General features: G+C 44.5%; 1 protein-coding gene across 9 annotated transcripts in view; it reads left to right on the top strand.

The window, feature by feature from the left end:
- The window catches only part of LOC146996649 (transcription factor unc-3-like), a 96,843-nt gene that overhangs the window by 65,914 nt on the left and 11,199 nt on the right, over positions 1 to 19,730 (top strand). For 7 of the 9 annotated variants that reach the window (XR_015041557.1, XR_015041556.1, XR_015041555.1 and 4 more), the window contains exon 3: positions 17,725 to 18,611. The exons of the other annotated variants lie outside the window; for them this stretch is intronic. Coding sequence is in view for 2 of the 7 variants with exons in the window: in XM_085818004.1 (XP_085674130.1) it covers positions 17,725 to 17,740 (16 nt within the window). In the remaining 5 variants the exon portion in view is untranslated. Of the gene's footprint in view, positions 1 to 17,724; positions 18,612 to 19,730 lie in introns of those variants that run through there. 9 annotated transcript variants of the gene reach the window in all.

Raw genomic sequence — 19,730 nt, 5'->3', positions numbered from 1 at the left:
GAGTGTGTGAGTTTGAGTGAGGGTGAGTGTTGGAGTGTGTGAGGGTGGGTCTGTGGGTGAGTTTGTGTGTGTGAGAGTGTGTGAGAATGTGTGAGTGTGTGTGTGAGGGTGTGAGTGTGAGAGTGTGTGAGGGTGTGTGGGTGAGGGTGTGTGGCTGAGGGAGTGTCTGTGAGGGTGTGTGTGTGTGTGACTGTGAGGGTGTGTGTGAGAGAGTGTGAGTTTGTGTGTGAGGATGTGTGTGTGAGGCGGGTGAGAGTGTGTGAATGTGTGTGAGTGTGTTTGAGTGTGTGTGAGTGTGCGTGAATGTGTGTGAGAGTGTGTGTGTGAGGGTGTGTGATGGTGTGTGTGAGGGAGGGTGTGTGAGGGAGTGTGAAAGTGTGTGAGGGTGTGTGAGAGTGTGTGACTGTGAGGGTGTGTGTGTGAGAGAGAGTTTGAGAGTGTGAGTGTGTGTGAGAGTGTGAGTGTGAGTGAGGGTGTGTGAGTGAGGGTGTGTGTGTGAGATTGTGTGTGTGTGAGGGGGTGTGTGAGGGTGTGAGTATGTGTGTGTGTGAGGGTGTGAGTATGTGTGTGTGTGAGGGTGTGAGAGAGTGTGAGAGGGTGTGTGAAAGTGTGTGTGTGTGAGGGTGAAGTGAGAGTGTGTGTGAGAGTGTGTGTGGGAGGGTGTGTGTGTTTGAGGGTGTGTGTGTGATAGAGTTTGAGAGTGTGTAAGTGTGTTAGTGTGTGTGTGAGAGTGTGTGTGAGGGTGTGTGTGAGAGTGTGTGAGTGTGTGAGAGAGTGTGAGAGGGTGTGTGTGTGAGGGAGTGGGTGTGTGGGTGTGTCTGTGAGGGTGTGTGTGTGTGAGGGTGTGTGTGTGATAGTGTTTGAGAGTGTGTGAGTGTGTATGAGAGTGTGTTAGTGTGTGAGTGAGGGTGTGTGTGAGGGTGTGTGTGAGTGTGTGTGAGGGTGTGAGAGTGAGGGTGTATGAGTGTGTGTGAGGGTGTGTCTGTGAGGGTGTGTGTGTGATTGTGTGAGAGTGTGTGAGTGTGAGAGTGTGTGGGTGAGGGAGTGTGTGTGAGGGTGTGTGTGTGAGAGTGTGTTAGTGTGTGTGTGAGAGTGTGTGTGATGGTGAGTGAGGGTGAGTGTGTGTGAGTGTGTGTGTGAGAGTGTGTGGGTGAGGGAGTGTGTGAGAGTATGTGAGTGTGTGTGAGAGTTTGAGTGAGGGTGCGTGTGAGAGTGTGTGTGAGAGTGTGAGTGTGTGAGAGTGTGAGTGTGTGAGGGTGTGTGTGAGAGTGTGTGTGAGGGTGTGTGTGTGTGTGTGAGGGTGTGTGTGTGAGTGTGTGTCTGTGTGTGAGATTAAGTGAGTGTGTTTGAGTGTATGTGTGTGTGTGTGGGTGAGGGAGTGTCTGTGAGGGTGTGTGTGTGAGGGTGTGTGAGAGTGTGTAAGAGTGAGAGTGTGTGAGGGTGTGTGTGTGAGTGTATGTGAGAGTGTGTGTGGGAGTGTGAGTGTGAGTGTCTGTGTGACTGTGTGAGGGTGTGTGTGAGTGTATGTGAGAGTGTGTGAGGGTGTGTGGGTGAGGGTGTGTGTGTGATAGTGTTTGAGAGTGTGTGAGAGTGTGTGAGTGTGTGTGAGCATGAGGGTGTGTGTGAGGGTGTGTGAGGGTGTGTGGGTGAGGATGTGTGTGAGGGTGTGTGTGTGAGGGTGTTGTGTGAGAGTGTGTGAGAGTGTGAGAGTTTGAGTGAGGGTGTGTGTGTGAGTGTGTGTGTGTCTGTGAGTGTGGGAGTGTGTCAGGGTGTGTGTGAGAGTGTGTGAGTGTGTGTGAGCGTGAGGGTGTGTGTGAGTGTGTGTGAGGGTGTGTGTGAGGGTGTGTGTGTGTGATGGTGTGTGTGTTTGAGGGTGTGTGTGTGTGAGGGTGTGTGTGTGTGAGGGTGTGAGAGAGTGTGTGAGTTTCTGAGTGTGTGAGGGTGTGTGAGAGTTTGAGTGAGAGTGTGTGTGAGGGTGTGTGAGAGTGTGTGAGTGTGTCGGAGAGTTTGAGTGAGAGTGTATGTGTGAGAGTGTGTGAGAGGGTGTGTGTCTGTGGGAGTGTGCAAATTGTGTGTGAGGGTGAGTGTGTGAGTTTGAGTTAGGGTGAGTGTTGGAGTGTGTGAGGGTGGGTCTGTGGGTGAGTTTGTGTGTGTGTGTGTGAGAGTGTGTGAGAATGTGTGAGTGTGTCTGTGAGGGTGTGTGTGTGAGAGTGTGTGAGGGTGTGTGTGTGAGGGTGTTGAGGGTGAGAGTGTGAGAGTGTGTGAGTATGTGTGAGTGAGTAAGTGTGTGTGTGTGTGACTGTGAGGGTGTGTGTGAGAGAGTGTTTGAGAGTGTGAGTGAGTGTGATGGTGTGTGTGAGTGTGTGTGAGATTATGAGTGTGAGTGAGGGTGTGTGAGTGAGGGTGTGTGTGAGTATGTGAGAGTGTGAGTGTGTGAGAATGTGTGTGAGATTTTGTGTGTGAGCGGGTGTGTGTCTGTGGGAGTGTGCAAATTGTGTGTGAGGGTGAGTGTGTGAGTTTGAGTTAGGGTGAGTGTTGGAGTGTGTGAGGGTGGGTCTGTGGGTGAGTTTGTGTGTGTGTGTGTGAGAGTGTGTGAGAATGTGTGAGTGTGTCTGTGAGGGTGTGTGTGTGAGTGTGTGACTGTGAGGGTGTGTGTGAGAGAGTGTTTGAGAGTGTGAGTGAGTGTGATGGTGTGTGTGAGTGTGTGTGAGATTATGAGTGTGTGTGTGTGAGGGTGTGTGAGTGTGTTTGAGAGAGTGTGAGAGTGTGTGTGTGTGTGAGGGTGTGAGAGAGTGTGAGAGGGTGTGTGAAAGTGTGTGTGAAAGTGAAAGTGTGTGGATGTGCGTTTGTGAGAGTGCGAGTGTGTGTGAGGATGTGTGAGGGTGTGTGTGAGGGTGTGTGAGTGTATGTGAGAGTGTGTGTGAGAGTGTGTGTGTGTGAGGGTGTGTCTGTGAGGATGTGTGAGAATGTTTGAGAGTGTGTGAGAATGTGTGAGTGTGTGTGGGAGTGTGAGTGTGTGTGAGAGTGTATGTGGGAGTGTGAGAGAAGGTGTGTCTGTGAGGGTGTGTGTGTGGGTGAGGGAGTGTCTGTGAGGGTGTGTGTGTGAGGGTGTGTGTGTGATAGTGTTTGAGAGTGTGTGGGTGTGTGCGAGAGTGTGTGAGGGTGTGTGAGAGTGTGTGAGTGTTTGTGAGAGTGTGTGTGTGAGGGTGTGTGAGTGAGGGTGTGAGAGTGTGTGGGTGAGGGAGTGTGTGAGGGTGTGTGTGTGAGAGTGTGTGGGTGAGGAATTGTGTGAGGGTGTGTGTTAGAGTTTGAGTGAGGGTGTGTGTGTGTGAGAGAGTGTGTGAGGGTGTCTGAGAGGGTGTGTGTGTGTGAGGGTGTGTGAGAGTGTGTAAGTGTGTGAGTGTGTAAGAGTGAGAGTGTGTGAGGGTGTGTGGGTGAGGATGTGTGTGAGGGTGTTGGTGTGAGTGTGTGTGTGTCTGTGTGAGGGTGTGTGTGTGAGAGTGTGTGAGGGTGTGTGTGAGTGTGTTTGAGAGTGTGTGAGAGTGTGTGAGTGTGTGTGAGCATGTGAGGGTGTGTGTGTGAGGGTGTGTGTGTGAGTGTGTGTGAGGGTGTGTGTGTTTGAGGGTGTGTGTGAGGGTGTGTGTGTTTGAGGGTGTGTGTGAGTGTGTGTGAGAGTGTGAAAGTGTGTGAGAGTGAGAGTGTATGAGTGTGTGTGAGGGGGTGTGTGAAGGTGTTGTGTGAGGATGTGTGAGGGTGTGAGAGAGTGTGTGAGTTTCTGAGTGTGTGAGGGTGTGTGTGAGTGTGTGTGAGGGTGTGTGTGTTTGAGGGTGTGTGAGAGTGTGTGAGAGTTTGAGTGAGGGGGTGTGTGTGAGGGTGTTGTGTGAGGGTGTGTGTGTGAGAGGGTGTGAGGGTGTGTGTGAGAGGTTGTGAGTGTGAGGGTGTGTGAGTGTGTGTGAGTGTGAGTGTGTGTGAGAGTGTGTGAGTGTGTGTGAGTGTGAGGGTGTGTGGGTGAGGGAGTGTGTGTGAGGGTGTGTGTGAGAGTGTGTGTGAGAGTTTGAGTGAGGGTGTGTGAGAGTGTGTGTGTGTGAGTGTGTGTGTGAGAGTGAGTGAGGGTGTGTGAGAGTTTGTGTGAGGGTGTGAGGGTGTGTGAGAGTGTGTGATGGTGTGTGTGAGGGTGGGTGGGTGAGAGAGTGTGTGTTGAGGGTGTGTGTGAGGGTGTATATGTGAAGGTGTGTGTGTGTGTGATGGTGTGTGTGTGAGTTTGTGAGAGTGTGTGAGTGTGTGTAAGTGTGCGAGAGAGTGTGAGAGTGTGTGTGAGAGTGTGAGAGTTTGAGTGAGGGTGTGTGTGGGTGTGTGAGAATGAGAGTGTGAGAGCGTGAGAGAGTGTGAGAGTGTGTGAGTATGTGTGAGTGAGTGTGTGAGTGTGTGTGTGTGCGGGTGTGTGTGAGAGTGTGTGAGGGTGTGTGTGTGAGGGTGTGTGTGAGAGTGTGTGTGTGAGGGTGTTGAGGGTGAGAGTGTGTGATTGTGTGTGAGAGTGTGTGAGTTTCTGAGTGTGTGAGGGTGTGTGAGAGTGTGAGAGTTTGAGTGAGGGTGTGTGTGAGGTTGTGTGTGTGAGGGTGTGTGAGAGTGTGTGAGTGTGTCGGAGAGTTTGGGTGAGGGTGTATGTGTGAATGTGTGTGAGAGTGTGTGTGAGGGTGTGTGAGAGGGTGTGAATGTGAGGGTGTGTGATTGTGTGTGAGAGTGTGTGATTGAGGGTGTGTGTGTGAGGGTGTGTGGGTGTGTGGGTGAGGGAGTGTGGGTGAGGGTGTGTGGGTGAGGGAGTGTGTGTGAGGGTGTTGTGTGAGGGTGTGTGTTTGAGAGTGTGATTGTGTGTGAGAGTGTGTGAGTTTGAGTGAGGGTGTGTGTGTGAGGTTGTGTGAGAGTGTGTGGGTGAGGGAGTGTGTGTGTGTGAGAGTGTGTGCGAGAGTTGAAGTGTGTGTGAGTGTGTGTGAGTGTGTGAGTGTGTGTGAGTGTGTGAGTGAGGGTGTGTGTGAGTGTGTAAGGGTGTGTGGGTGAGGGTATGTGTGAGGGTGTATGTGTGAGGGTGTGCGTGTGAGGGTGTGTGAGAGTGTGTGAGTGTGTGTGATAAAGTGTGAGACTGTGTGTGTGAGTGTGTGTTTGTGTGTGGGTGTGTGTGGGGGGGTGTTAGTGGGTGTGTGTGTGTGTGTGTGAGAGTTTGAGTGAGGGTGTGTGAGAGTGTGTGAGAGTTTGAGTGAGGGGGTGTGTGTGAGGGTGTTGTGTGAGGGTGCGTGTGAGTGTGTGTGAGAGGTTGTGAGTGTGAGGGTGTGTGAGTGTGTGTGAGAGTGTGAGTTTGTGTGAGTGTGTGAGTGAGGGTGTGTGGGTGAGGGAGTGTGGGTGAGGGAGTGTGTGTGAGGGGGTGTGTGTGTGTGAGGGGGTGTGTGTGAGTTGTGAGTGTGTGTGTGTGTGTGTGAGAGTGAGTGATTTTGAGTGAGGGTGTGTGAGTGAGGGTGTAAGGGTGAGGGTGTGTGGGTGAGGGAGTGTGTGTGAGGGTGTGTGTGAGAGTTTGTGAGTGTCTGTGAGTGTGTGTGAGAGTGTGTGAGTGTATCTGAGAGTTTGAGTGAGGGTGTGTGAGAGTGTGTGTGTGACTGTGTGTGTGAGGGTGTGTGAGAGTGTGTGAGTGTGTCGGAGAGTTTGAGTGAGGGTGTGTGGGTGAGGGAGTGAGTGTGAGGGTGTTGTGTGAGGGTGTGTGTGTGTGAGGGTGTGTGTGTGTGAGAGTGTGTGAGTTTGATTGAGGGTGTGTGTGTGTGAGGTTGTGTGAGAGTGTGTGGGTGAGGGAGTGTGTGTGAGGGTGTGTGTGTGAGAGTGTGTGCGAGAGTTGAAGTGTGTGTGAGTGTGTGAGAGTGTGTGAGTGAGGGTGTGTGTGAGTGTGTGAGAGTGTGTGGGTGAGGGTGTGTGGGTGAGGGAGTGTGTGTGTGTGAGAGTGTGTGTGTGTGAGAGTGTGTGCGAGAGTTGAAGTGTGTGTGAGTGTGTGTGAGTGTGTGAGTGAGGGTGTGTGTGAGTGTGTAAGGGTGTGTGGGTGAGGGTATGTGTGAGGGTGTATGTGTGAGGGTGTATGTGTGAGGGTGTGCGTGTGAGGGTGTGTGAGAGTGTGTGAGTGTGTGTGATAAAGTGTGAGACTGTGTGTGTTAGTGTGTGTTTGTGTGTGGGTGTGTGTGGGGGGTGTGAGTGTGTGTGTGTGTGTGTGAGAGTTTGAGTGAGGGGGTGTGTGTGAGGGTGTTGTGTGAGGGTGCGTGTGAGTGTGTGTGAGAGTGTGTGTGAGAGTGTGTGAGGGTGTGTGAGAGGTTGTGAGTGTGAGGGTGTGTGAGAGTGTGTGAGTTTGTGTGAGTGTGTGAGTGAGGGTGTGTGGGTGAGGGAGTGTGGGTGAGGGAGTGTGTGTGAGGGGGTGTGTGTGTGAGGGTGTGTGTGAGTTGTGAGTGTGTGTGAGTTGTGAGTGTGTGTGTGTGTGAGTGTGTGATTTTGAGTGAGGGTGTGTGGGTGAGGGTGTGTGGGTGAGGGAGTGTGGGTGAGGGAGTGTGTGTGAGGGTGTGTGTGAGAGTGTTTGAGAGTGTGTGAGTGTCTGTGAGTGTGTGTGAGAGTGTGTGAGTGTATCTGAGAGTTTGAGTGAGGGTGTGTGAGAGTGTGTGTGTGACTGTGTGTGTGAGAGTGTGTGATGGTGTGTGAGAGTTTGAGTGAGAGTGTGTGTGAGGGTGTGTGAGAGTGTGTGAGTGTGTCGGAGAGTTTGAGTGAGAGTGTATGTGTGAGAGTGTGTGAGAGGGTGTGTGTCTGTGAGAGTGTGCAAGTGTGTGTGTGTGAGTACGTGAGTGTGTTAGAGTGTGTGAGTGTATGTGAGAGTGTGTGAGCATGTGAGGGTGTGTGTGAGGGTGACTGTGAGAGTGTGTGAGATTGTGTGTGAGGGTGAGTGTGTGAGTTTGAGTTAGGGTGAGTGTTGGAGTGTGTGAGGGTGGGTCTGTGGGTGAGTTTGTGTGTGTGTGTGTGAGAGTGTGTGAGAATGTGTGAGTGTGTCTGTGAGGGTGTGTGTGTGAGAGTGTGTGAGGGTGTGTGTGTGAGGGTGTTGAGGGTGAGAGTGTGAGAGTGTGTGAGTATGTGTGAGTGAGTGTGAGTGAGTAAGTGCGTGTGTGTGTGTGTGACTGTGAGGGTGTGTGTGAGAGAGTGTTTGAGAGTGTGAGTGAATGTGATGGTGTGTGTGAGTGTGTGTGAGATTGTGAGTGTGAGTGAGGGTGTGTGAGTGAGGGTGTGTGTGTGAGGGTGTGTGTGAGTATGTGAGAGTGTGAGTGTGTGAGAATGTGTGTGAGATTGTGTGTGTGAGCGGGTGTGTGTAAGGGTGTGTGTGTGTGAGGGTGTGTGAGTGTGTTTGAGAGAGTGTGAGAGTGTGTGTGTGTGTGAGGGTGTGAGAGAGTGTGAGAGGGTGTGTGAAAGTGTGTGTGAAAGTGAAAGTGTGTGGATGTGCGTTTGTGAGTGTGCGAGTGTGTGTGAGGATGTGTGAGGGTGTGTGTGAGGGTGTGTGAGTGTATGTGAGAGTGTGTGTGAGAGTGTGTGTGTGTGAGGGTGTGTCTGTGAGGATGTGTGAGAATGTTTGAGAGTGTGTGAGAATGTGTGATTGTGTGTGGGAGTGTGAGTGTGTGTGAGAGTGTATGTGGGAGTGTGAGAGAGTGTGAGTATGTGGGAGTGAGTGTGTGTGTGACTGTGAGAGTGTGTGTTAGAGTGTGTGAGGGTGTGTGGGTGAAGGTGTGTCTGTGAGGGTGTGTGTGTGGGTGAGGGAGTGTCTGTGAGGGTGTGTGTGTGAGGGTGTGTGTGTGATAGTGTTTGAGAGTGTGTGGGTGTGTGCGAGAGTGTGTGAGGGTGTGTGAGAGTGTGTGAGTGTTTGTGAGAGTGTGTGTGTGAGGGTGTGTGAGTGAGGGTGTGAGAGTGTGTGGGTGAGGGATTGTGTGAGGGTGTGTGTGTGAGAGTTTGAGTGAGGGTGTGTGTGTGTGAGAGAGTGTGTGAGGGTGTCTGAGAGGGTGTGTGTGTGTGTGAGGGTGTGTGAGAGTGTGTAAGTGTGTGAGTGTGTAAGAGTGAGTGTGTGTGAGGGTGTGTGGGTGAGGATGTGTGTGAGGGTGTTGGTGTGAGTGTGTGTGTCTGTGTGAGGGTGTGTGTGTGAGAGTGTGTGAGGGTGTGTGTGAGTGTGTTTGAGAGTGTGTGAGAGTGTGTGAGTGTGTGTGAGCATGTGAGGGTGTGTGTGAGTGTGTGTGAGGGTTTGTGTGTGTGAGGGTGTGTGTGTGAGGGTGTGTGTGTGAGTGTGTGTGAGGGTGTGTGTGTTTGAGGGTGTGTGTGAGGGTGTGTGTGTTTGAGGGTGTGTGTGAGTGTGTGTGAGAGTGTGAAAGTGTGTGAGAGTGAGAGTGTATGAGTGTGTGTGAGGGGGTGTGTGAAGGTGTTGTGTGAGGATGTGTGAGGGTGTGAGAGAGTGTGTGAGTTTCTGAGTGTGTGAGGGTGTGTGTGAGTGTGTGTGTGTTTGAGGGTGTGTGTGAGGGTGTGTGTGTTTGAGGGTGTGAGGGTGTGTGTGTTTGAGGGTGTGTGAGAGTGTGTGAGAGTTTGAGTGAGGGGGTGTGTGTGAGGGTGTGTGTGTGAGAGGGTGTGTGTGAGAGGTTGTGAGTGTGAGGGTGTGTGAGTGTGTGTGAATGTGAGTGTGTGTGAGAGTGTGTGAGTGTGTGTGAGTGTGAGGGTGTGTGGGTGAGGGAGTGTGTGTGAGGGTGTGTGTGAGAGTGTGTGAGTGTGTGTGAGAGTGTGTGAGTGTGTGTGAGAGTTTGAGTGAGGGTGTGTGAGAGTGTGTGTGTGTGAGTGTGTGTGTGAGAGTGAATGAGGGTGTGTGAGAGTTTGTGTGAGGGTGTGAGGGTGGGTGGGTGAGAGAGTGTGTGTTGAGGGTGTGTGTGAGGGTGTATATGTGAAGGTGTGTGTGTGTGTGATGGTGTGTGTGTGAGTTTGTGAGAGTGTGTGAGTGTGTGTAAGTGTGCGAGAGAGTGTGAGAGTGTGTGTGAGAGTGTGAGAGTTTGAGTGAGGGTGTGTGTGGGTGTGTGAGAATGAGAGTGTGAGAGCGTGAGAGAGTGTGAGAGTGTGTGAGTATGTGTGAGTGAGTGTGTGATTGTGTGTGAGAGTGTGTGAGTTTGAGTGAGGGTGTGTGTGTGTGAGGTTGTGTGAGAGTGTGTGGGTGAGGGTGTGTGGGTGAGGGAGTGTGGGTGAGGGTGTGTGTGTGTGAAAGTGTTTGAGAGTGTGTGTGAGATTGTGTGATTTTGAGTGAGGGTGTGTGTGTGAGGGTGTGTGGGTGAGGGAGTGTGGGTGAGGGAGTGTGTGTGAGGGTGTGTGTGAGAGTGTTTGAGAGTGTGAGTGTGTGTGAGTGTGTGTGAGGGTGTGTGTGTGAGGTGTGTGAGGGTGTGTGAGAGTGTGTGAATGTGTGTGAGTGTGTGTGAGTGTGTGTGAGAGTGTGTAAGTGTGTGAGAGGGTGTGTGAAGGTGTTGTGTGAGGATGTGTGTGTGAGGATGTGTGAGGGTGTGAGAGAGTGTGTGAGTTTCTGAGTGTGTGAGGGTGTGTGAGAGTGTGAGAGTTTGAGTGAGGGTGTGTGTGTGAGGTTGTGTGTGTGAGGGTGTGTGAGAGTGTGTGAGTTTGTCGGAGAGTTTGGGTGAGGGTGTATGTGTGAATGTGTGTGAGAGTGTGTGTGAGGGTGTGTGAGAGTGTGTGAATGTGAGGGTGTGTGAGTGTGTGTGAGAGTGTGTGATTGAGGGTGTGTGTGTGAGGGTGTGTGGGTGTGTGGGTGAGGGAGTGTGGGTGAGGGTGTGTGGGTGTGTGGGTGAGGGAGTGTGTGTGAGGGTGTTGTGTGAGGGTGTGTGTGTGAGAGTGTGATTGTGTGTGAGAGTGTGTGAGGTTGTGTGAGAGTGTGTGGGTGAGGGTGTGTGGGTGAGGGAGTGTGTGTGTGTGAGAGTGTGTGTGTGTGAGAGTGTGTGCGAGAGTTGAAGTGTGTGTGAGTGTGTGTGAGTGTGTGAGTGAGGGTGTGTGTGAGTGTGTAAGGGTGTGTGGGTGAGGGTATGTGTGAGGGTGTATGTGTGAGGGTGTGCGTGTGAGGGTGTGTGAGAGTGTGTGAGTGTGTGTGATAAAGTGTGAGACTGTGTGTGTGAGTGTGTGTTTGTGTGTGGGTGTGTGTGGGGGGGTGTGAGTGGGTGTGTGTGTGTGTGTGAGAGTTTGAGTGAGGGTGTGTGAGAGTGTGTGAGAGTTTGAGTGAGGGGGTGTGTGTGAGGGTGTTGTGTGAGGGTGCGTGTGAGTGTGTGTGAGAGGTTGTGAGTGTGACGGTGTGTGAGTGAGGGTGTGTGGGTGAGGGAGTGTGGGTGAGGGAGTGTGTGTGAGGGGGTGTGTGTGTGAGGGGGTGTGTGTGAGTTGTGAGTGTGTGTGTGTGTGTGTGTGAGAGTGAGTGATTTTGAGTGAGGGTGTGTGGGTGAGGGTGTGTGGGTGAGGGAGTGTGGGTGAGGGAGTGTGTGTGAGGGTGTGTGTGAGGGTGTGTGTGAGAGTGTTTGAGAGTGTGTGAGTGTCTGTGAGTGTGTGTGAGAGGGTGTGAGGGTGTGTGTGAGAGGTTGTGAGTGTGAGGGTGTGTGAGTGTGTGTGTGTGAGAGTGTGTGAGTTTGTGTGAGTGTGTGAGTGAGGGTGTGTGGGTGAGGGAGTGTGGGTGAGGGAGTGTGTGTGAGGGGGTGTGTGTGTGAGGGTGTGTGTGAGTTGTGAGTGTGTGTGTGTGTGAGTGTGTGATTTTGAGTGAGGGTGTGTGAGTGAGGGTGTGTGGGTGAGGGTGTGTGGGTGAGGGAGTGTGGGTGAGGGAGTGTGTGTGAGGGTGTGTGTGAGAGTGTTTGAGAGTGTGTGAGTGTCTGTGAGTGTGTGTGAGTGTGTGTGAGAGTGTGTGAGTGTATCTGAGAGTTTGAGTGAGGGTGTGTGAGAGTGTGTGTGTGACTGTGTGTGTGAGAGTGTGTGATGGTGTGTGTGAGGGTGGGTGGGTGAGAGTGTGTGTGTGAGGGTGTATGTGTGAGAGTGTGTGTGTGTGAGGGTGTGTGTTTGAGGGTGTGTGAGAGTGTGAGAAAGTGTGAGAGTGTGTGTGTGAGTGTGTGTGTGGGGGGGGTGTGAGTGGGGGTGTATGAGTGTGTGAGAGTTTGAGTGAGGGGGTGTGTGTGAGGGTGTGTGAGTGTGTGTGAGAGGGTGTGAGGGTGTGTGAGAGGTTGTGAGTGTGAGGGTGTGTGAGTGTGTGTGAGTGTGTGTGAGAGTGTGTGAGTGTGTGAGTGTGTGAGTGAGGGTGTGTGTGTGAGGGTGTGTGGGTGAGGGAGTGTGGGTGCGGGTGTGTGTGTGCGGGTGTGTGTGTGAGGGTGTCTGAGAGTTTGTGAGTGTGAGTGAGTGTGTGTGAGAGTGTGTGATTTTGAGTGAGGGTGTGTGTGTGAGAGTGTTTGAGAGTGTCTGAGTGTGTGAGAGTGAGTGAGGGTGTGTGAGAGTTTGTGTGAGGGTGTGAGGGTGTGTGAGAGTGTGTGTTAGTGTGTGTGTGAGAGTGTGTGATGGTGTGTGTGAGGGTGGGTGGGTGAGAGAGTGTGTGTGTGAGGGTGTATGTGTGAGGGTGTGTGTGTGTGAGTGTGTGTGTGTGAGTTTGTGAGAGTGTGTGAGTTTGTGAGAGTGTGTGAGTGTGCGAGAGAGTGTGAGAGTGTGTGTGAGATTGTGTGTGTGTGTGGGTGTGTGAGAATGAGAGTGTGAGAATGTGAGAGAGTGTGAGAGTGTGTGAGTATGTGTGAGTATGTGTGAGTGTGTGTGTGAGAGTGTGTGAGGGTGTGTGTGTGGGAGTGTGTGTTTGAGTGTGTGAGTGTGATTGAGTGCGTGTGAGAGTGTGTGAGTGTGTGTGAGTGTGTGTGAGGATGTGTGTGTGAGGATGTGTGTGTGAGGATGTGTGTGTGAGGATGAGTGTGTGAGTATGTGTGTGTGAGGGTGAGGGTGTGAGTGTGTGAGGGTGTGTGTGTGTGAGTGTGAGTGTGTGTGAGGGTGTGAGGGTGTGTGTGAGAGTGTGTGAGAGTGTGTGAGAATGTGTGAGAGTGTGTGTGAGTGTGTGTGAGTGTGTGTGTGAGAGTGTGAGAGTGTGAGAGTGTGTGAGAGTGTGTGAGAGTGTGTGAGAGTGTGTGAGAGCGTGTGAGAGCGTGTGAGAGCGTGTGAGAGCGTGTGAGAGTGTGTGAGAAATTATTACAGATATTACAATGTGTATAATATGTGGATGTTACAATGTATATATACAATGTATATTACAGATGATATAATAAGTGGTGTATTTAATTACGGCAAAGCAGTGTGTTATCTGCCTAAAGGGGGGTGCCTTCGTGGAGGACTTTCTAAGGGAAACTGGCTCGTATACACGTTACACATGAGGAAAACCACGAAAACACCCATGCAGCCAGCCCGTTCGCGGGGCTCGAACCGCGAACCGAACTACCAGTGTTCAGCGACTTTACCGCTCGGCCGCTGGTGGGCCAGATGATATAATAAACATCACGCGGAAGATCTAATATGTCTCATAAACGGTTAAAAACTACACAAAAAGCTTTTTTTAACTTCTAATTGTTTTGTTCTAATTGTTGTATGTATAATATGTCGATTACACAGTAATTATTTTAATTGATTCAATATTTTTGATACCTAATATTGAAACGATTTTCTAAGATTAAACGATAAATTTTGACACTTAATGTATTAAATAAAAATATCTGTTGTGACATCACATGACTTCCCTGTACAGAATATTAAATTATACCCATTTTTTCTTGCATTTCATTTAAAATTATTGGATTGAATTAAATCTACTTTGTCGATATCGCGTGAACCACAACAGAATAAATGCACTCTTTAAAATTCACTATATTTGTTTACCATAGCGACACTCTGGCCGTAGGTTCACTTAACAGCGTTACATTTCTTTCATTTTTTAACTCAGAATACACAAAATTTATATCATCTTAAGAATTATCTAATCGTTGCCCCATTCAAATACTATAATAAATCTAAAACGATGTATAAAAGAAATTAAGCAAAGAACAACAACAAAAAAGAAACAACTTTTCACAGACGATCGAGTATTTCTTATTCAATTAATTCAGTTCTCACTTCGCGACAAGGCAAAAATACATTAAAACTCAAGATGCCTGTATTGAAAATTCTGAAGTAAATCTTAAACACTTATTTCCTCGAATAAATTCCAGAATGATTTCATGAATGATTTCATGATTTCCAGAATGAACATGATTTAATTCGCAATAGTAAAAGAAGGCGTTATTGCAAAGCTTACTTTCTCTAGATTGGCAACAAATCTACTATTCTGCTCTTTCAAATGTAAACAAGCAATGGCCGCCATGAAAAAAATTTTTAGGCTTAGCGACACTTAAACACCTTTTAAATTGTTGATAATTCTAAAAATATTGTATACAGATTTACTAAAGCAAAAAATTTTAAAACAGTTTTTGCGACAACGATTTTTTAAATCGAACATCTGTTTTTAAAACAACAGCGATATTTTAAAGCAAAAAATGCACAATTTACAAACATGTAAGAATAAAGAAACCGAGATCACTGAGCCGAGTAACAGAGTGGATATATATATATACATATATTTATATACTTTTGGTGCAGCCGATTGCAACCAAAATACGAGGTGCACATCTACATTTTATAGCAGTCCTATATACAAAATTTTAACGTTCTGAGGCTACTCGTTTCTGAGTTATGCGAGATACGTACGTACATACGTTCGCACAGACGCAACGAAAAATTCTCTTCAGAACTCATTTTAAATAAGTTTTTAAATTTTGGGGGGAGACTCCTTACGTACAGATGTCACGCAGAAACATCGTTAAATTGGATTCGATAGCGGTGAAAATGGATATTTGCGTTGAAATATGATGCCTGAAATTTTTTGCTAATACGATACTTACTTTTTACTACGTTCTGTCTCAATTTTAAAATTTCCTTCCCTTCCCCTTTTATCATAATTGTACTTTTACTTACTTCCTACGAAATCAGAAGATTTAATGGATTCATTTTTGATATCTGACATGTGAAACTCGGGAGCAGGCACACTTTTGCACGAAAAATAGTGTATCGCATTTTTTGTTTTAAAAATGAATAACTTCAAGTTAAGGTTTTTATGCCTTTAGTTAATCTGAACGCAATTGTTGTAGAATTATCAACAAACTAAAACTTGGAGAACTAATAAAGCGACCATTTGTTTACATTTGAAACTCTTAGTAGAATAGTTAGTTAAGTCAGTTTGCACACCAAATTGGGTGCCTTTCTTCCAGCTGGGACCAAAGTAAACTTTCAGTTTTGTGCAACGAAAAATTTATCTTCATGTGTGGTGGCTTATTTTTGCTTAGCTACTATAATTTTAATTGTAAAAATTGTTTTTTCAAACCGTTTTTTTAATTGCATTTTGGTATTTTACTTTTTTTTTTTTTTTTTTTTTTTTTTGTATTTTACAATTTTTAATGAAAATTGTTTTAAGTTTTTATGATATAAGAAATCTGATGTGTACACCACATGACTTCCTTGTACGGAATATTAAATTATACGTATTTTATTTAAACTTATTAGATTGAATTAAACCTACTTCGCCGACAGCGCATAAACCACAATAGAACAAATGCATTCTTTAAAATTCACTTTGTTTACCATAGCGACACTCTGGCGCTAGGTTTACTTAACAGAATTATATTTCATTCATATTATAACTCAGAATGCACATAATGTATATCATTTAAAGAATTATCTAATCGTTGCCACATGTTCTATTCAAATACTATAATAAAGCTAGAACTATGTATAAAAGAAATTAAGCAAACAAAACAAAAAAAAACAGTTTTCCACAGACGATTGAATATTTCTCATTTAATTAATTCAGTTCTCACTTCGCGAGAAGGCAAAAATACATAAAAACTCAAAATATCTATATTAAAAATTACGAAGTAAATCTCAAACGCTTATTTCCTCGAAAAAATTCCAGAAAGAATTAAGCATGATTTAATTGGCAATAATAAATGAATGCGCTATCTTTGTTGTTGCGAAACTAAGTTTCTCTAGATTGGCAACAAATCCACTAGTCTCCCGTTTCAAATATAAACATCAATGGCAGCCATTAAAAACAGGCTTACCGGCAATTAAACAACTTTAAAATTGCTCATAATTCTAAAAATATTGCACACAAATTTACTAAAGGCATAAAATCCTTAACCGGAAGATAAAAACAACATAATTCAATCATTTTTAAATCAAAAAATGTACAATTTACAAACATATAAGAGTAAAGAAACTGAGATCACTGAGCCAGGTAATAGAGTGGATATATATATATATATAAATATATTTATATACGTTTGGTGCGGCCGATTGCAACCAAAATACGAGGTGCACATCTACATGTTATAGCAGTCCTATATACAAAATTTCAACTTTCTGAGGCTACTCATTTTTGAGTTATGCGAGATACGTACATACGTTTGTAGAGACGCCACGAAAAATTCTCTTCAGAATTCATTTTAAAGCAGTTTTATAATTTTTTTGAAGGAAAAGAGTCTTTTATTCTGTCCTTACGAACAGATGTCACGCAAAAACATCGTTAAATTGCATTCGATAGTGGTCAAAATGGATATTTTCGTTGAAATATGCTGCCTGAAACTTTTCGCGATTACAATACTTCCTTTTTACTTCGTACAAGGAAGTAAAAAAAGGTCTATAGACTTTCTTCCTAAAATTAATTCAGCAGGAGTTTTCTGAGTCATATCGTGGGTCATTGTGCGTAGTGCAAACGTGACTTCGTGTAGTGAAATCGGCCGAATCATCCCAAAGTCTTTGATAGTTTTTTCGTTAAATTTTATGAACCTCTGAAGAAATTTTTATAACTAACTACATAATTCGTATACCTTGAGAAAATGTACTTTGCTGTTAAGTTTTTACTGTATAAAGCATCGTCTGCTATTCCAATAAAGTTCTTAATAAAATAAATTATTACAATTGCAATGCAGTAATGTTTGTCCACCCTATTTTACTAACATTAAAATGAGCTTCAAAATAGCACTAAAATAAGCTAATTTAATTAGATTAAACAAGAAACATGTAAACAGGAAGTTTCAAAGAATTTTAATTAGGAAATGCAGAAGTTTGCTTCGGAACCGTTCATAATGTATTTAATCGTATTTTCAAAGTTTAATGCAAAAGTTTATTTATGAACGGCGCATAATATTTCTTGAAATCACTTGACCGATTCCGTATCCCGTGACAGTAAACGTTCTCTTAATATTCAGAGAGCATTCCTCACTTGAATAGAACATGCCAATGTAAAATTAGGCAGAAAATGCAATCTTAGTTTGGCGTAAGTGTATTGTTACAGATTTTGTATTTAGTTAGATGTTTTTAGTAGAATTCTAATTAAATTGGTTTACATTCCAGTGCAATGCAGAACGAAACATATTTTTAAAGAAAGCTACGTCGGAAATTGTAATTGACTACTGTATTAGCTGTAAACGTAATTTTACTCTTTTGCTTTCCAGAAATCGAGAAAACAGACATTATCATAACTTTCTCGTGCCCGATTAAAATACTTTAAAAAGTCAGATAGAAACATCGCAGAACAAATTGAAAATCTATATCAAACTCAGATTTTTTGTTTTGGCCCAATCTTAAATGATTGACCGCTTCCTAAGCGACATTTTTCTGGCACTTGACAAATTTTATAATCTGTTTGCTCATATTTTTAGCGATTTTATTTCAATTTAAAAAATATATTCCACACTTTGATCACGGTCACCGACCTGTTGATCACAACAAACGAAGTATTTTCTGTGTTAACGAGCAGGACTTGGGCGATTCTATAACAACATCCGAATTATATCATTAACCTCGATAATATGAACCGCAGTCTACTGTTCTAAGATAATCAAGTCAATTATAGAAACTGATTTATTATTAGTCCAAAGGAAGAATTTGCACAGAAGGATTATTAATTTCTTTTCGGCATTTTGTGTCGATTCACTAAAAGCGCTGTTTCACTTTTTAAATTCTTGCCACGAAATATTAGAGCCCTGTATTATACTTAAAGAAATTAAATAATGCATTTCTCGCATTGTGATAAACAACGTTACCTAGAGCCGTCCAATTTTGAATAACGTAATCCTCCAACGAATATGGGCATGTGGAAGTCCAAATTTGGAATTTGTTTTATTATCGACTTCATATTTTGTAAAACGTTTTTTTACAAAATATTTTTGATTAACAAACTCGAGGGTTTCAAAGCGAGCAATGGCATCGTTGTACAAAAAGAACATTTTTATCTTCAACGCGCGAGACTGTGTATCGAAAATTCTAAAGATATGCTCATTTTAAAATTATTTTGCGATATTGCTGTTGAACTGAATTTTATGATTTAAGTGCGAAGAACATGATAAATAAAGGTAACACAAAATATTAGAAAAACGCCCCTTTCAACGTAATTTAAAATCCGAAACCTTTCAGATTTTTTTTTTTTTTCAATTCTTATGTAAAATTTATTCTATTTTATTTATTAGTTCGTTACATTCCGAGTTCTCGTAGCATTCTTTGTGTTTTATCTTTAAATTAAATTTTCTTTAAAATAAATTTCATTTTCAGGGCAAAGCGGAAATGAAGACCTATTGGCTAATTAGCCACGATCCATCATCTGGTAAGAGACGGAACGTAGCTCGCGGAATGATAGTTCCACCTCCGCTTTTCAATATACGTGAATCAGAAAATAGAAGACAAAGTCCCAAAACAGAATTCTCCCATCGGACGACTCCAGCTCAAATCTACCGCTCTGTAGACGACGGCGTACCTTTACCTAACGACTCTGTTCCTGGAAAATCGTATTTCTTTGGATATCACAAGACAGTCCCCGCATACCAAAACGTCTAAATCCATCGGCTGTCGTTGCAACACGCGACGCTTCGCAGTCAGAACCATGGGATGGGAATGAATGGGGTTTTAATATGGCCTTTGATGATTCAAACCCAGACATCCTGGAGAGTTCAGATGAATGGTTTTGACTCTTCTGAAGCACCAAGAAGACTTTCTAGTAATTACAAACCTAATATCAAAGTAGCATCACTGACAGCTGCAGACGATGCGTACAAACGTCTTATTTATGCAAAGAGGAAGCAGGTTGAAAACTTGAGAAAATTTAAAAAAAAGAAAAAAAAAAAAAAAGAAAAAAATCCTTAATGGAAGAGGTCGTGGTCTGCAGACAAGTTTGACCTCTCAAAGGAGTCTTTGAAGGAATGGTTAACAAACCTTTTTTACCACAAGTTTGCATGCTCAAGTTTCTGAGCTCAAAAGACAAGAATCAACTGTCGGGCCACTTCAGACAGTGAAAGAGAGCGATATAGAAGAAAGCGTAGTGTAATATGTTTGTACCTGTGCTAACTAAATATATCTGTGATATATCCGTGGCAGTTTCGGTTCGTACATACAGTTTTATTCGAAGTAAATGTGTTTTTGTTATCTAAAACTCATAAGTAAACTTATTTCTTACATTCTTTTCATTTTTAAAATTTTACATATTTTTTCCTTTTCACATTTTTACTTTAATGACAAAAATTAAAGTTATTTTTGAAGTTTAACTTTTTATCTTCGCTTTTTGTTTTAAAAAAAAATCTGATGTGTACTTCCTTGTACGTGATGACTTCCTTGTACGGAATATTAAATTATGCGCATTTTTTCTTGCATTTCATTTAAACTTATTAGATTGAATTAAACCTACTTCGCCGACAGCGCATAAACCACAATAGAATAAATGCATTCTTTAAAATTCACTTTGTTTACCATAGCGACACTCTGGCGCTAGGTTTATTTAACAGTATTATATTTCGTTCATATTATAACTAAGAATGCACAAAATTTATATCATTTAAAGAATTATCTAATCGTTCCCACATGTTCTATTCAAATACTACAATAAAGCTAGAACTATGTATAAAAGAAATTAAGCAAAGAAAACAAAAAAGAAACAGTTTTTCACAGACGATTGACTATTTCTCATTCAATTAATTCAGTTTTCACTTCGCGACAAGGCAAACATACATAAAAACTCAAAATATCTGTATTAAAAATTACGAAGTAAATCTTAAACACTTATTTCCTCGAAAAAATTCCAAAATGGATTAAGTATGATTTAATTGGCAATAATAAATGAAGGCGTTATCTTTGTTGTTGCGAAGCTAAGTTTCTCTACATTGGCAACAAATCCGCTATCTTGCTGTTTCAAATGTAAACAAGAGCAATAGCCGCCATCAAAAACATTATTAGGCTTAGCGGCACTTAAACAATTTTAAAATTGTTGATAATTCTAAAAATATTGTATACAGATTTACTAAAGGCATAAAAACCTTAACCGGAAGATAAGAACAACATAATTCAATCATTTTTAAAGCAAAAAATGTACAATTTACAAACATATAAGAGTAAAGAAACTGAGATCAATGAGCCGGGTAACAGAGTGGACATATATATAAATATATTTATATACGTTTGGAGAGGCCGATTGCAACCAAAATACGAGATGAACATCTACATGTTATAGCAGTCCTATATACAAAATTTCAACGTTCTGAGCCTACTCGATTTTGAGTTATGCGAGATAC

This window comes from Stegodyphus dumicola, chromosome 6 (assembly GCF_044657685.1).
Source record: "Stegodyphus dumicola isolate Sdum_Otavi_A_Nest chromosome 6, ASM4465768v1".
NCBI classification, from domain to species: Eukaryota; Metazoa; Arthropoda; class Arachnida; order Araneae; family Eresidae; genus Stegodyphus; species Stegodyphus dumicola.
Note: the sequence above shows the minus strand (reverse complement) of the source record. Positions and strands in the feature narration are given on the sequence as shown.